General features: G+C 52.8%; 1 protein-coding gene across 1 annotated transcript in view; it reads right to left on the reverse strand.

Annotated features, from left to right (window-relative positions):
* The window catches only part of SHANK3 (SH3 and multiple ankyrin repeat domains 3), a 146,685-nt gene that overhangs the window by 46,771 nt on the left and 83,115 nt on the right, over window positions 1-16,799 (reverse strand). The window contains 2 exon segments of the mRNA XM_054294108.1: window positions 1,398-1,522; window positions 9,680-9,762. Coding sequence (XP_054150083.1) covers window positions 1,398-1,522; window positions 9,680-9,762 — 208 coding nt within the window.

The following is a 16,799-nucleotide window of genomic DNA, read 5'->3' on the forward strand; positions in this document are numbered from 1 at the left end:
AATGCCGGCAGTGCCTCGGGAAGGGCCCCCGAGCCCCCCAGGGATCCGTGCAGGCAGAGCCCGGGAAAAGTGGGATGTGCCCCGGGCTGGGGGCCGGGGCAGCTCCGCTGGGATCAGGGCCGGGATTGGGAATGTCCTTCTGGGCCTGCCCAGCTCCTGCCAGGAGCCAGCGGGGATCGGGATCTGCTCCAGGGAATGAGCCCCGGGAACAGAGGGAGCGGCCTCAGCCTGGGCCAGCGCAGGTTTGGATTGCAGATTTGGGAATTTCTGCATGGAAAGGAGCCTCCAGCCATCCCAAATCCCTCCAGGTTTTGTTTTTCTCCTTCTCTTGTCAGGACAAGAAGGAGTGTGAACGTCCCAAGTCTCCTCCCAGCTTTCCACGGAGACAGAGCCTGAAATTCTCAGCAGGGGGAAAATCAGGATCAGATTCCCACCCAAAGCACATCAGGCAGCACAAAATGCCAGAGATTCATCCCAAATGGAATCCTGGAATGGTTTGGGTGGGAAGGAACTTCAAAGCTTATTCAAGGGACACTTCCTACCATCCCACGCTGCTCCAATCCTTCCTTGGACATTGCAGGGATCAGGGGCAGCCCCAGCTGCTCTGGCAATGCCAGCCCAGGCAGGAATTGCTCATTGCCAAGATGCCACCCATGGCTGCCCTCTGGCAGTGGGAGCCATTCCCTGGGTGCTGTCCCTGCAGGCCTTGTCCCCAGTCCCTCTGCAGCTCTGCTGGAGCCCCTGCAGGCCCTGCCATGTGCTGGGAGCTCTCCCTGGAGCCCTCCCTGCTCCAGGGGAACATTTCCAGCTCTCCCAGCCTGGCAGGATCTATCCCAATCCCAATACTCCACACATTCCATTGGAATCCAACTTTCCATGATCCCTTTCCAACCAAAGCAGTGCCTGGATCCAGTCCCTGAACCATCCCTTGGATTTCCCATTGGAAAACCTTTTTTCCACTTTTCCAAACTCCACTCCAGCCCTGTCCTGTCGCCACCAATCCCATCCCATACGGACTCAGGATGCTGAAAATCCCATGGGAACATCCCAAGTTCTTCCTCCAGCCAGGAAAATCCCTAAAGCACCAAAAAATCCAGGGAATACCCTGAAAATCCCGGTGTGTTCTCCACGGGATGGAGCAGCCACAATTCCAAAGGGATTCACTGGCACTGAGGAACTCTGGATCCCTTTGGATCCACACCTGGAGAATTCCAGATCCTCCTGATCCACACCTGGAGGACACCGGGATCCCTCCAGATCCACATCCAAAGAACCTCTGGAAGTTCCATGACCTGGAGGACTCCGGATCCTCCTGACCCATACCCAGTAGAATTCTAAAACTCCTGGGCAATTCCCAAAATTCCTGGGGAAGGAGTGGAATTCCGGGAGGAGCTCACCTCGATCAGAAAGTCCCCCGTGCGCAATCCCGCTCTCCAGGCGACTCCTTCCACATCCACGGATTCCAAGTACTGCAGCGCTGGGAATGCCGGCGTGGGCGTGAACTCCTCAATCGGGGTCTCGGCTGGAAAACACAACGGGAAGGGGAACTGAGGGATTTCCAAGGAAATTCCATAGGGGAAGGCTCAGCCTGTGCACAGCATTCCTAAAACCATGGAATTATGGAGCTGGAAAACCCCTGAGTTTTTCTCTGTTCCCAGCAGTGCCGAGGCCACCTCCAATCCGTGTCCCCAAGTGCCACATCCATGGATTCATGGATTTGAATCCCACCCCTTGTCCTGCCCCTGTTCCCACCTCAGTGATGGAATCCGAGGTGGAACCAGTATTGGAATCAATGATGGAAATAATGAAGGAATCCAAGATGGAATCAATACTGGAATAGTGGAATCAATAATGGAACCAATAATGGAATCAATGAAGGAATCAATGAAGGAATCAATGAAGGAATCAAAGGAACCAGTGATGGAATCCGAGATGGAATCTATGAAGGAATCAATGAAAGAATCCAAGATGGAATCAATAATGGAACTAATAAAGGAATCAATGAAGGAATCAATAAAGGAATCAAAGAAGGAACCAGTGATGGAATCCAAGATGGAATAAATAATGGACTCAGTCATGGAACTAATAATGGAATCAATGATGGCATCAATGACAGAATCCAAGATGGAATCCAAGATGGAATCCAAGATGGAACCAATAATAGAATCAGTCATGGAATCAATGATGGAGTCAGGGAATCATTTGGGTTGGAAAATCCCTTGGAGAACATCAAATCCAACTGTTCCCAGCACTGACGAGGCCACCCCTGATCCTTGTGCCCAAGTGCCACATCCACATGGATTTGAATCCCATCAGGAATGGGGATTCCACCCCCATGCCAAGGTTGGAAAAGCCTTTCCAGGAATGAGTTTTTCCATTATCCAACCTGGAGATGTCCTGGCACAGCCTGAGGGTGTGTCCCCTCGTCCTGTCCCTGTTCCCACCCCAGTGATGGAACAAATAATGGAATCAATAATGGAGATAATGAAGGAATCCAAGATGGAATCAATCATGGAACTAATAATGGAATCTGTCATGGAATCAATGATGGAATTCTAGATGGAATCTGAGATGGAATCAATTGAGGAATCAAAGAAGGAATCCAAGATGGAATAAAAAATGGAGTCAATGATGGAATCCAAGATAGAATCAATGAAAGAATCTAAGATGGAATCAATAATGGAACTAATGATGGAATTAATGAAGGAATCAATAAAGGAATCAAAGAAGGAACCAGTGATGGAATCCAAGATGGAATAAATAATGGACTCAGTCATGGAACTAATAATGGAATCAATGATGGAATCAATGACAGAATCCAAGATGGAATCCAAGATGGAATCCAAGATGGAACCAATAATAGAATCAGTCATGGAATCAATGATGGAGTCATGGAATCATTTGGCTTGGAAAATACTTTGGAGAACATCAAATCCAACCATTCCCAGCACTGCTGAGGCCACCCCTGATCCGTGTCCCTCAGTGCTGCACCCACATGGATTTGGATCCCACCGGGAATGGGGATTCCTTGGACACCTCCAGGGATGGTGACTCCAAAGCTCCCTGGGCAGCCCCTGCCAAGGCCTGACCCCTTTCCATGGAAAACGATCCCAAATCCGGGAGCTGGGCCTGCCCTGGCCCAGGCTGAGGCCGCTCCCTCTGTTCCCGGGGCTCATTCCCTGGAGCAGATCCTGATCCCCGCTGGCTCCTGGCAGGAGCTGGGCAGGCCCAGAAGGACATTCCCGATCCCGGCCCCGATCCCAGCGGAGCTGCCCTGGCCCCCAGCCCGGGGCACATCCCACTTTTCCCGGGCTCTGCCTGCACGGATCCCTGGGGGGCTCGGGGGCCCTTCCCGAGGCACTGCCGGCATTCCATGGGCACGGATTCCACAATTCCCCAATCCTGGTGGGCCCTGCCTGGGAGGGACCTCAAAGCCCATCCCGAGGATCCCCCGGGATCCAGGAGATCCCACGGGCACAGCCCAGGAAGTTTTCCAAGCATTTCCATTCCCAGGATCCATGAATTACACCCTGGGCTGATCCCAAACCTTTGGCTCCCAGAATGGATCCAGAGGATCCACCTGGATCTGCCACAGCTCCAAAAAATGGGAGAAATTCCCACTGGGACAATCCAGCCTGAGGAAAATCCACCCATTCAATCCTTCCCGCTCTCCTTATCCCAAGTTTTCCCCTTTCCCTCTCACTCCCAGCTGAGTCCCTCCCACGGAGCCGCAGGGTCTCCACATTCCTAAATCCACCAGGAGTGGATCAGGAGCCAGGAGAAATTCTCATCCCCACAAATTATCCCAAGAAATGGATTTTTAGGAGCTGACAGATCCCAGATCCCCGAGGTGACCCCAGTGGCCTCTCCTTTGACGCCTTTCCACCAACATTCCCAACGTTCCCCTCCCTTCCCGCCAAACCAAGCCTCCGTTTCCATCCAGATCCAAGACTTTTCCTCGTCTCTCCATTTTTCTCCCACATTTTAGGCGGGATTTTTCCACTCCGGCACGGATCGCACCCCGGGAACCTTTCCCTGCCACCCCTCCATGTGCTGAAGCTTCTCAGCTGCTTCCCACCAACGGCTTTCCACGATTTCTGCCTTTCCCGGGAGAAGTGGCAAACGCTTGACAGCTCATCCCTATTTTTAGACATTCCGACAGAATGTCGGAGCGCTCTCCAAACCCTCCAGGATCCTTCCAGGATCTCAGCTCCTGCGATCCCAGGATGGTCCAAGCGTCCGACCTGGCCTTGGACACATCCAGGGGTCCCGGCCATGGATTCTCTGGGATAAATTTCACGGAGCGAATCCCACATTCCCACGGATCCCATCGCACTCCAGGCCCATCCATCGCCTGAGTTATCCATGTGTCATTCCAGGCACTTTTCCAGCTTTTTCCGTGGGCTGGGAGCCACCAGCCCACGGTGGGTGCACGTCGTGATCCAGGATTTGGGAAGTGCTGCCAGAGCCTGAAGGATTTGGCAAATGGGAAAATGCTCGGGAATTGGGAATTGTCTCCCTGTGGAATAATTCCGGGAGCAGAATTTCATCCAGGAGGTGACAAAGAGACACAGGGACAATTCCCACCATCCCAGATTTCTCCAACCTTTCCTCGGACATTGCAGGGATCAGGGGCAGCCCCAGCTGCTCTGGCAATGCCAGCCCAGGCAGGAATTGCTCATTGCCAAGGTGCCACCCATGGCTGCCCTCTGGCAGTGGGAGCCATTCCCTGGGTGCTGTCCCTGCAGGCCTTGTCCCCAGTCCCTCTGCAGCTCTGCTGGAGCCCCTGCAGGCCCTGCCATGTGCTGGGAGCTCTCCCTGGAGGCTTCCCTGCTCCAGGGGAACATTCCCAGTTTCTCAGAGGGAAGCTGATCCAGTCCTCTGGATTTGCTCCAGGATTTCTAGGTCCTCCTGGTGTTGGAGCACTGGAGCTCCCCCTGGAATGGTTTGGGTGGGAAGGGACCCAAATCCCACCCAATTCCAACCCCTGGACACTTCCCGTCATCCCAGGGCGCTCCAAGCCCTTTCCTGGCCTTGGGAATTTTTCTCCCAGGTTTTACAACTCCTGGGGATGGAGAAGGGAGAGGAGAAGGACATCCCTGCTCCCAGCAAATCCTGGGAATCTCGATCCACCTCTCCCAGCTCAGCCATTCCCAAAACCAGTTTGGGACCAAACCTGATCCAGGGAATGCTCCAGGTGTGGTAATCATGGAAAATCCATCCCTAAGTGCCTGCCCAGGGAGGAAATCCAATGGGAAGAGTCTCCCATCCAATGGGAGAACCAAACCAAAAAGTTGGGAATTAAATCCAGGAAGTTCCCACTGGGAATGAGGGGAATTCCCAGACCAGGAGGTTCAGCCTTTCCCACCAAAACTGCGGACTCAGAATTCTGGGAAGCGCTATGGGAACCCCCTGAGGAATCACCACGGCCCTGGTTGGGGAATTGGGAATTCCTGGGCTTAAATTCCCACAATTCCCAGCTGGAATTCCAGAGCCAGCTGTGGGAGAAGCCCTGGAAGAGCTGTGTCACCAGGGAGGCCTGGGAGCACCAAAATCCACCTGGGAGGGAACCAAATCCCAACCTGAGGACAACAAATCCCATTGAGGGGGACAAAATTCCATCCTTGGGAACACCAAATCCATCCTGGAGAACCAAACCCCTCCTGGGGACACCAAATCCATCCTGGAGAACCAAATTCCATCCAAGGGAACGTCAAACTCCATCCTGAGGGACCAAATCCCATCCTGGGTATCAAATTCCATCCTGGAGACCAAATTCCATCCTGGAAGCACCAAATCCCATTCTGGGGACACCAAAATCCCATCCAGGAGGACAAAATTCCATCCTGGAAGCACCAATTCCCATCCTGGTCATCCCTGGAGTGGTCAGGCAGCTGGAACAGGTCCCCATCCCATGGATCCCAGAAAGTTCCAAACTCAGGGAATTCCCAAAAGATCCTCCAATCCTCAATGGATCCTGGCAAGCTCTGAGCTCAGGGAATTCCCAAAGGATCCATTGATTCCATAGATCCTGGCAAGTTCCGAGCTCAGGGAGTTCCCACCTGGAATATCCAACCCGCAAGCCCAGCTCCAGGCCGTTCCCTCTCCTCCTTTCCCTTGGGATTGGCTCCTTCAGAAGACCCACAGGAAGGAATAATCTTAGGATTTTTGGGAATGACCCGGTTCTCTCCAGGCACACCAAGGAAAACTCATCCCATCCAGCAAAAACTTGGATTTGTTCCTTTAATTTGGATTTCAGGACAGATCCTTGTTTTCCATAAAATCACGGAATGGGTTGGGTGGGAAGGGCCCTCAAAGCTCATCCCATTCCAGGACGGCATTCCATGATCCCAGGCTGCCTCAACCTGGCCCTGGGCAATTCCAGGGATGCAGGGAGAGCCACAGATTCCCTGGGAATTCCCAAGGGATTGGATGTGGGGCAAGGCCAGCTCTGAGAGCTGCAGGGACCGGGATAAACGGGAATAACTCAGAATCCTGGGATGGAACGGGATGGGATGTTCCCCTTGGGAATTGGGAAGAGCCAGAGCTGGGATGGGCTGGGCAGGACCCCAGGGTGGGCAGAGCCTTTTCCCATGGAATGGGAAAAATTCCCGGGAGGAGTTTGCAGCAGGAAGAGCAAATTCCTTTAAGGATCATCCCAAAATCCTCCTCCCTCCCCCTGTCCGGGATGAAGCTCCAGCCCTGCCTTTTCCAGCCCCTTTTCCCTCTTTTCCCCACAGGCCTGGAGTGGTTTTCCAGGAAAATCCAAAGGGATCAGTGCTGACATGGATGGGGCCAATTCCTGGTCTAAACCCCATGGAATTCCAGCCCAAAATCCATGGAATACAGAGATGAGGGGCTGGGAAATGGGGGGGATTCCAAGCCACTTCCCTAACTTGGGAATGCTGCTCCAGAGGGAGCATTCCCAGATTCCAGATCTTCCAGGCCAGGACCCCTCTGCATCCATGACCTCCCTGAGTCCCACAGAATTCCCAAATCCCACAGAATTCCCAAATCCCACAGAGCCGCACACCCACTCCAAACACTTCCCTCAGCCTTGGCACACGTAAGGAAACCAGGAATGGCAGGAGAGCCAGGAAGGGAAAAAAAAAAAAAAGAGGAAGAAAAAAACCAGGGAATGGGATTAAATTTCCCATTTTTTCCAACATAAAAGCTGTGGGATTGATCCCAGAAAAAAACCCCATGGATGCCATTTTGGGCCCTGAAGTTTCACTTGGTGCTCCACAGATGGGAAATCCATAGGGAATGGGAGGGAAATTCCCACTGGGATTGCAAACCTTGGGACAGAAGGGACAGAAGGACAGAAATCCAGGAGTTCTCCTGGAAAATCCCATTCCAGCCTGGATCTGCAGCTCTTCCCAGCTTTCCTCCCACATGGAAAACAGCTCCGCTGTCCCTCTGCTCCTGGGAATGCCGGGGGTGGAGAGGTCTCTCCATCCTGAGCTTTTCCCGCCTCCTCTTCCCTAAATCCATAGGAACATTCCCAAGTCTCCAATGGATTTTTTTTTCTTCTTTTTTTTTTTTTTTTTTTTTGCAGCAAAAATGTGGAATTCTGGCCAAAGGAGCCACAGAAAACTCCCAGGAAAGATCCTGGCCCTGCGAGAACCCCGGGATGAGCCAGGAATGAGCTCTGGGGTGGGAGCAGCAGGAAAAGCTCTCCCGGTTTTCCCCAGGGATCCCAAAAGCCCCCAGCTCTCCCCAGCCAAAATCCAGGGAAAAGCTCCAAGCATTCCAACCCCAAAAAGCCATGGATGGAGCTGGGCAGGGGCTGTTCACTCCCACATGGAAAAAGGAGTGAAAATTCCCAAAAATTCCAAGCAGCGTCTGCACCAAAACCCCCAGAAAGCGGGAAAGGAGAGGACGGAACGAGGGATGGAAATCCCTTTGGAGCCCCCCAGGGTTGCTGGGAATGAGGTTCCGGAGCTGAGCAGGGGCTGTTCATCCCTCTGGGAAGCAAAGTGACAATTCCCAACAATTCCAAGCCACATCCACAGAAAACCTCCCAAAAATTCTGAGAGAGCCACGATGGCAGCAGGACAGTGCACTAAACCAGAGAAATCCGGGGAAGAAAATCCCTTTGGAGCCCCCCCCGGATTGCTGGGAATGAGAATCCTGAGCTGTTCATTCCCTGGGGGAAAAGAAGTGAAAATTCCCAAAAATTCCAAGGCACCACCAGCACCAAAAGCCCCGAAATTCTGAGAGAGCCACGATGGCAGCAGGACACGGCACAGAACCGGAGAGAACTGGAGAAATCCAGGGAAGAAAATCCCCTTGGAGCCCCCCAGGATTAACGGGAATGAGAATCCTGAGCCGTTCATCCCTCAGGGACAAGCAGTGACAATTCCCAAAAATTCCAAGGCACCACCATCACCAAACCCCCCCAAAACCCCAAATCCACAACCCCAGACCACGACACTGAACGAGCCAGGGAGGAAAATCCCTCTGGAGCCTGGGAATGAAAATCTCAGGAATGAGAATCCTGAGCTGTTCATGCCTCAGGGAAAAGAAGCGACAATTCCCAAAAATTCCAAGGCACCGTGAGCAGCGCCTGCCCAAAAATGTGAGAGAGCCACGATGGCAGCAGGACATGGCACTGAGCCGGAGAGATCCAGGGAGGAAAATCCCCTTGGAGTCTCCCAGGATTGCTGGGAATGGGGCTCCAGAGCCGTTCATTCTCCCAGGGAAAGAGAGCAAAAATTCCCAAAAAATTTCCAAAAAATTCCAATGCACCACGAGCAGCACCAGCACCAAAACCCCCGAAATTCCGAGAGAGCCACAATGGCAGCAGGACACGGCACTGAACCGGAGAAATCTGGGGGGGAAAATCCCTTTGGAGCCCCCCAGGATTACTGGGAATGAGGATCCCGAGCCAGGCAAGGGCTGTTCATTCCACTGGGGAAAAGGAGTGAAAATTCCCAAGAATTCCAAGCCATCACCAGCATCATACCCCCCTAAAAACCCCAAATCCACAACCCCAGACCACGACACAGAACGAGCCAGGGAAGAAAATCCCTCTGGAGCCTGGGAATGGGAATCCCAGGAATGAGAACCCTGAGCCGTTCATTCTCCCAGGGAAAAGCAGCAACAATTCCCAAAAATTCCAAGGCACCACCAGCATCAAAACCCACGAAATTCTGAGAGAGCCACGATGGCACCAGGACACGGCATTGAACCGGAGAAATCCAGGGAAGAAAATCCCCTTGGAGCCCCCCAGGATTGCTGGGAATGGGGCTCTGGAGCTGAGCAAGGGCCATTCATTCCCTCAGGAAGATTCCCAAAAATTCCAAGGCACCATGAGCAGCACCAGCAGCACAACCCCCAGAACTCCCAACCCACAAGCCCAGACCACGACACCGAACCGAGCCAGGGATGAAAATCCCTTCGGAGCCCCCCAGGATTAGCGGGAATGAGAACCCTGGGACGTTCATTCCCTGACGGAAAAGGAGTGAAAATTCCCAAAAATTCCAAGGCACCACCAGCACCAAACGAAAACCCCAAACCCACAACCCCACTCCACGCCATTGCCCCAGCCCGATCCCCCCCAGCGCTGCACAACCACGCCAAAAAAAAATCCCCGTAAAAAACCCTGGGAAAAAAAAAAATCCGGAAAAAAAGAAAATCCTGGGAAAAACGGCTGGAAAAGCGGCTCGGAGCTTACCTTTGGCCCCGCGCAGGACGAAGCCGAAGCCCTCATGCTCCCGCTTCTGCAGCACGGCCGTCTTCTCCTCGATGATGTAGTCACTGGGCAGGAAAGAGCACAAGAGAATGATGCCAGGGTTAGAGCGCAGCACCATCGCTGCCAGCGCCGTGGCCGCTGTCACCAGCCGGGGGTGGCCCTGTCACCAGCCGGGGGTGGCCTCTGTCACCAGCCAGGGGTGGCCTCTGTCACTCTTCGCATCCAGCCTTTCATCTCCGCAGGGATCGTTGCTTCCCCTCCCTTCTTCCTTTCTCTTTCTTTCTTTCTCTCTCTCTTTTTTCTTTTTTTTTTTTTTTTCCTCCTGGATTTTTTTTTTCCTGGTTTTTTTCTCTCCCCGGATTTTTTTTTTTTGCGCCCAAAGTCACACCAAAAAGACGGAAGCGACTTTTGCCTCGGCGTGGAGGAGGAGGAGGAAAAGGAGGAGGAGGGAATTAAAAAAAAGCAAGAAGAAGAAGAAGAAATCGTGGATGTCCCTGCTGCCCACCGGGCCCCTCGCAGTCACCTGCAGAGGAATGCAGGGATACGGAGCCCTCGCTCGCAGGAATGCAGGGATACGGAGCCCACGCAGGAATTTCGGGAATTTCGGGATCCGGAGCTTCGCCCGTTAAACGCGGAGCCCCATCGGGAACCGTCTCTTCCCACACTTGCCGAGCGCGTCTCCCGCGGGAATAAAAACCGGGATTCTCGGATGGAAGCGGCGCTGCCTCCTCGCCGCTGGCCGGGCAGGAGCGGGGCAGAGTTTAAATCCTCATCCTGGCGGATTTGATCCCAAAATTCCCCCCCTCGGGCGTTGCTAAGTGACGGATTGCCGGGAGCGGGGGGGAAGGAGCATCCTTGGGAAAAGCCGGGAATGATCCAGCGATGGATGGAGGGAGGGATGGAGGGATGGATTGGAGCCCCCTCCCCAAACGGGCTCTAGGAGCGGCGGGAGGGGGAGGGGGCCGCAGGTCCCTCCCAGCGGAGCCGCAGGGGTGACATCAGAGCCGGGATAATCCGGGAGCGCCGGGAAGGAGCTTGGGAAGGAGCCGGGAAGTGGGAGCCAGAGCGGGAGGGGAGAGGAGGGAGCGAGGGGAGGGATGGGAGCGGATGGGAGGGATGGGAACAATGGGAGGGATGGGGAGATGGAAAAGGTTTGGGAATAATGGGGAGGGATGCGAACAATGGGAGGGATGGGGAGATGGAAAAGGATGGGAGGGATGGGAATGGATGGGAGGGATGGGAACAATGGGAGGGATAAGGAGGGATGGGGGGATGGAAAAGGATGGGAGGGATGGGAACGGATGGGGAGATGGAAAATGTTTGGGAATAATGGGGAGGGATGGGAACAATGGGAGGGATGGGGAGGGATGGGGAGATGGAAAAGGATGGGAGGGATAGGAATGGATGGGAGGGATGGGAACAATGGGAGGGATGGGGAGGGATGGGGAGATGGAAAATGATGGGAGGAATGGGAATGGATGGGAGGGATGGGAACAATGGGAGGGATGGAGAGATGGAAAAGGATGGGAGGGATGGGAATGGATGGGAGGGATGGGAACAATGGGAGGGATAAGGAGGGATGGGGAGATGGAAAAGGCTTGGGAATAATGGGGAGGGATGGGAACAATGGGAGGGATGAGGAGGGATGGAGGGATGGAAAAGGATGGGAGGGATGGGAACAGTGGGAGGGATGGGGAGATGGAAAATGTTTGGGAATATTGGGGAGGGATGGGGAGGGATGGGAACAATGGGAGGGATGAGGAGGGATGGAGGGATGGGAACGGATGGGAGGGATGGAAAAGGTTTGGGAATACTGGAGAGGGATAGGGAATAATGGGAGGGGTGGGAATGATTTGGAATATTGCAGAGGGATGGGGAAGGACGGGGAACAACGGGAGAGACGGGAACGGATGGGAATGGATGGGAACAATGGGAGGGATGAGGAGGGATGGAGAGATGGAAAAGGTTTGGGAATATTGGAGAGGGATGGGAGGCAGGAGGAACAGTGGGAGGGATGGGGAAGGATAGGGAGAGATGGGAGAGATGAGGAGGGATGGAGAAGCTTTGGGAATATTGGGGGGGATAAGGAGGGATGGGAGCAATAGGAGTGATTGGAAGGGATGGAGAGATGGGAATGATGGGAGGGACAAGGAGGGATGGAGAGATGGGAATGAATGAGAGGGATGGGAAGGGGTGAGGAGTGTTGGGAAATGATTTGGAATATTGGAAGAGAATGGGGAGGGATGGGAACAATGGGAGGGATGGGGAATGATTTGGAATATTGGAGAGCGATGGGGACAATGGGAGGGATGGGGAAGGATGAGGAGATGGGAGGAGATGAGGAGGGATGGAGAAGGATTGGGAATATTGGAGAGGGATGGGGAAGGTTTGGAACAATGGGAAGAATGGGGAACAATGAGATTGATGGGGAGGATGAGGAGGGATGGGAGGATGAGGAATATTGAGAAGGGATGGGAATGACTGGGAACAATGGGAATGTTGGGGAGGGATGGGAGTGACTGGGAACAATGGGAATGTTGGGGAGGGATTGGGAGAGATGGGAGCAGCGGGATCAGTGGGAGTGCTGGGAATGTTGGAAAGTGTTGGGGAATGTTGGGGAGTGATGGAAACAATGGGAATAATGGGGAATGTTGGGAAGGACAGGAATAATGGGGAGTGTTGGGAATGATGGGAATGATGGGAGTGATGGGAATAATGGGGAATGATGGGAATGACGGGAATAATGGGGAATGATGGGGAATGATGGGGCATGATGGGAAAAACAGAAACAGTGGGAATGATGGGAGTGATGGGAATGATGGGGAACAATGGGAATGATGGAAGTGATGGGAAGAGATGGAAAATCATGGAAATGTTTGGAAGGGATTGATGGGAGGGGTGGGGAGCACTGGAACAGCTGGAATTGGCAGGGGGAATTCCCCATGGATCCCATTCCCAAGGCACAGGAAGGGACTGGAATTCTACTGAGGAATGAGGGGCGGGGCTGGGTCTCACCAGCTCCTCCAGAGGGAAAACCTTGGATCACCGGGAGGGAATGGATCCCTGCCAGGAACACCGGGAATATCGTGAGAGAATGGATCCCTGCTGGGAACACTGGGAATACCAGGAAGGAATGGATCCCTGCCAGGAACATCGGGAATACCGTGAGAGAATGGATCCCTGCTGGGAACACTGGGAATACCAGGCAGGAATGGATCCCTGCCAGGAAAACCTTGGATTTCCTGGATCACCAGGAGGGAATGGATTCCTGCCGGGAACACTTTGGGAATCCATTCCACAGGGAGACGATTCCTAATTCCGCAGCCTTTTCCCACTTCCCAAATCCTGGAATCATGACATGCACCCACGGTGGGCTGGTGGCTCCCTGCTCCTGGAATGGTGGGATGGGATTCATGGAATCATGGAAAAAGCTGGAAAAGTTCCAGGGTGGAGCAGCGTCATTCCATGGAAATGGGAATGTGGAGGGAGGGAAGAAAAACTCTTCCTGGAAGGCCTTCTCTGGAATCCCACTGGGAGCATTCCCAAGCCTCTGGAATTGTCTGGGGGCAGCAGTTTTTGGGATCAGTTCCCGCTTTCAGGGAGTGTCAGGAATTCTGGGAATCATGGAAGGGTTTGGGTGGGAAGGGACTTAAAGCTCCTGGAATTCCACCCCATTCCATGATCCCAGGCTGCTCCAACCTGGCCTTGGAAGCTTCCAGGGATCCAGGGGAATCCATGATCCCATCCCTCAGACAAAACAGGTTGGAAAAGTCTCAATTCCATGCAAACTGGGAATTCTGGCCTGAGGACACTGGAGAGGCTCAGTGGAGCTGCTTTTCCAATTCCATGGGAAAAAGAGCAGGGCTAGATGGGATTTGGGAAGGAATTCCTGGCCAGGAGGGTGGGGACGGGCTGGGAAGGAATTCCAAGGGTTGGAATTGGGCAGGATTTCAGCTCCATTCCCACCCAACCCATTCCAGGATTCTCCCATGGAATTTCCATCTCAGCAGTGCAATCCCAGCCCTGGAAGTGTCCAAGGAATTCCTGGAATTCCAGCTGTGGGTTGGGATCGGGCCCAGCTTGGCCTCAGTGACCTTGGAGGGCTTCTCCCACCTCAGGAATTCCATGGATTTCAGGATTTCAGCTGAACTCCAGTTTTCCTTGAGGAATCCAAAAATTCTCAGGTGAGTGGAATGCTTCTCCAGCCACTCCAACATTTCAGCACTTTCCTGGGAAGCTGGGACACCTTCCAATGGTTTTCCCATGGGAATAACCAAGCGGATCCATGAAAACTGATTTTACTTCCCAATTTCCCCTTTTCTTTTAGAATCCCAGGATCTGGGTTGGAAAAGGGATTCAGGATCATTCCATGGGCAGGGACAATTCCTGCTATCCCAGGTTGCCCCAGGCTTTTTTTCCAGCTGGCCTGGAATTCTTCCAGGTGTCTCCTGGGCGGCTTTTCCGGCTGCTCCCCAAACTTTGGGAATGTGGGCGGAGCGTTACCTCAGCGGGATCGGCGTCACCGGGAATGTGGGCGGGATCCAGGTGTGGGATCCGAGCCCGGAGCCGTCACCGGAGCCTCGGGAAGCGTGGGAGCCGGGATGAATCACGGCTCCATTGATTCCCGCAGATTCCATGGGTTCTAAAAGGAGCTGGAATTGCCGGGGGTGGTGCTGAGACCAACGCCCACCTTTAACTCCCGGCATTCCGTAGGGATGGAGAATTCCCAGGATTCCAGCTCCCATTCCGGGTTTTCCGCACGGCCTCAGGCACCAAAGGGTGGGATGGTGGTGGCCTCTCCAGGAATTCCTTTTCCAATCCTTTTCCATGGGTTTTCCACAGTTTTGCCTAATCCAAACCTGACCTTTAACTCCCAGCGTTCCACAGGGACAGGGAAAATTCCAGCTCCCATTCCAAGTCCCATTCCTGGGATTCCAGCTCCTATTCCAGTTTTTCCACTCAGCCTCAGGCACCAAAGGATAGGAGGGTGGTGGCCTCTCCAGGAATTCCTTTTCCAATCTTTTTCCATGTTTTTTTTTTTTCCCATAGTTCTCCTTGAGCCAATGCCCACCTTTAACTCCCAGCATTCCACAGGGACAGGGGAAATTCCAGCTCCCATTACCGGCCCCATTCCCAATCCCATTCCAGCTCCCATTCTGGGTCCTATTCTTGATCCAATTCCAGCTCCTATTCCAGGCCCATTCCAGGTCTCATTCCAGGCCCATTCCAGGTTTTCTGCTCGGCTGTCGGTACCAAAGGGTGGGATGGTGGTGGCCTCTACAGGAATTCCTTTTCTAATCCTTTTCCCAATCTTTTTCCATGTGTTTTCCTTAGTTTTTCCTGATCCAAACCTGACCTTTAACTCCCAGCATTCCACAGGGACAGGGAAAATTCCAGGTCCCATTCCAGCTCCTATTCCAAATCCAGTTCCCGATCCCATTTCAGATCCCATTCCCAATCCTATTCTAGGCCCATTCCCAATCCCATTCCCGATCCAATTCCTGGTTTTCTGCTCAGCCTTGGGCACTAAAGGGTGGGATGGTCGTGGCTTCTCCAAGAATTCCTTTTCCAAGCCTTTTCCATGGGATTCCCATAGTTTTGCCTGATCCAAAGCCCATCTTTAATTCCCGGTGTTCCACAGGGACAGGAGAATTCCAGATCCCATTCCAGGTCCCATTCCCGATCCCATTCCAGGTGGAATTCCAATGGAAACTCAGCCCCCTTTGGATGGCGGAATTCCAGCTTTGGAAACACGAGAAGGAACTCCCAGATTTCCAGAGGGATGGGAGAAGAGCAAACAACACCAAGGAAATCTCAGGAATTACAGGGAAATCCAAGGAAAACTTTTCCCAGTGGAAGCTCAGCTTCCTTTGCCTGTAGAATTTCCATTCTTGGAAATATGGGAAGGAATTCCCAGATTTCCCAGCTCCAGGAAAATCATTCCCTAATTCTAACATCCATCATTACATGATCCCATCATTCCAATCACCCTAATTCCATAATTTTCTGTCTCCATGCATTTCTCCAGCCTCAGCATTCCAGGACCAGAGAAATTCCCTTTTGCCCCTCCGTGCTTTCCACGTTTTCCATGTTTTCCCTGTTTTCTGTTGAAATCCCTTTCCCTAATCCCCGACACAAATCCGGGATTGGCTCCTGCTCCCAATTTTTCCCCTTCCCAGCTGCTCCCGGCTTTAATACCCAAATTAATTTGGAGCCCCTTTAATCCCTGCCTTTAATTCCGAAGGCAATTCCCGCTGGGATTTCTCTTCCGGATAAAGCTGGGCTCAGATTTGTCTCCTCCAGGTAAATTTTTCTGTCCCATTTTTCCCATTCCCAGATTTTGGGAATGACCAGAATTTTGGGAGCATTCAGCACATCCTGGCTCTGAGTGGCCCCTGCTCCTCCTTGGAGGGATTCCTGATTCCAAAGAAAATCTGGGAATGCTGGGAATCCCATCCCAGGAGAGTTTTTCCATCTTCAATCCAGATTTATCCCGAAATTCCTGGGGATGTCCCATGATTCCAAAGCATTCCATCATCCCATAATTCCATCTTTCCCAACCATTCCATGGTCCCACAGAATCCATAATCCAGAATTTTGGGATTTTCCCTTTCTCAATAATTCCCCAAACTCCCCAAATTTTCTCTGGGAGCTTCTTCCTGGAATTCAAACAATTCCCAAAGGATTTCCTGGAGCGGGACCAATCCAAGCCCTCCCTGTGGATCCAATCCCACTCCAGGCTCTTCCGAAGGTTCTTTCTGAATCCGGCTCCTTAAATTCACCTTGGGCCAAGGAATGGTGCAGATCCATGGAATTCTGGGAATCTTGGAGCTCATCCACAACATTTTCCTGCTTTTTTGAGCTCCTTATCCAAAATTTTGCTCCTCTGAGCATTCCCAGCTCCAAGGAATTTGTGGAATTTTAGGGTCTTCTCAACTTTTGTTTTCCATGCTGGATCCGGCTCCTTGAATTCCCCTTCCTGCCCCACTCCTCCATTGGAATTTCCAGGAATCTTTTCCCACTCCTGGCCAAGAGCTCCTCCTGCTGTTTCCCCAAGATGTGATTCCCAAAGGAAATCTCTTTTCCTGGGATTCCCATGAAT

This window comes from Melozone crissalis, unplaced genomic scaffold (genome assembly GCF_028551555.1).
Source record: "Melozone crissalis strain CALT ecotype California unplaced genomic scaffold, PUWL_Pcris_2 ptg000208l_1, whole genome shotgun sequence".
NCBI lineage: Eukaryota > Metazoa > Chordata > Aves > Passeriformes > Passerellidae > Melozone > Melozone crissalis.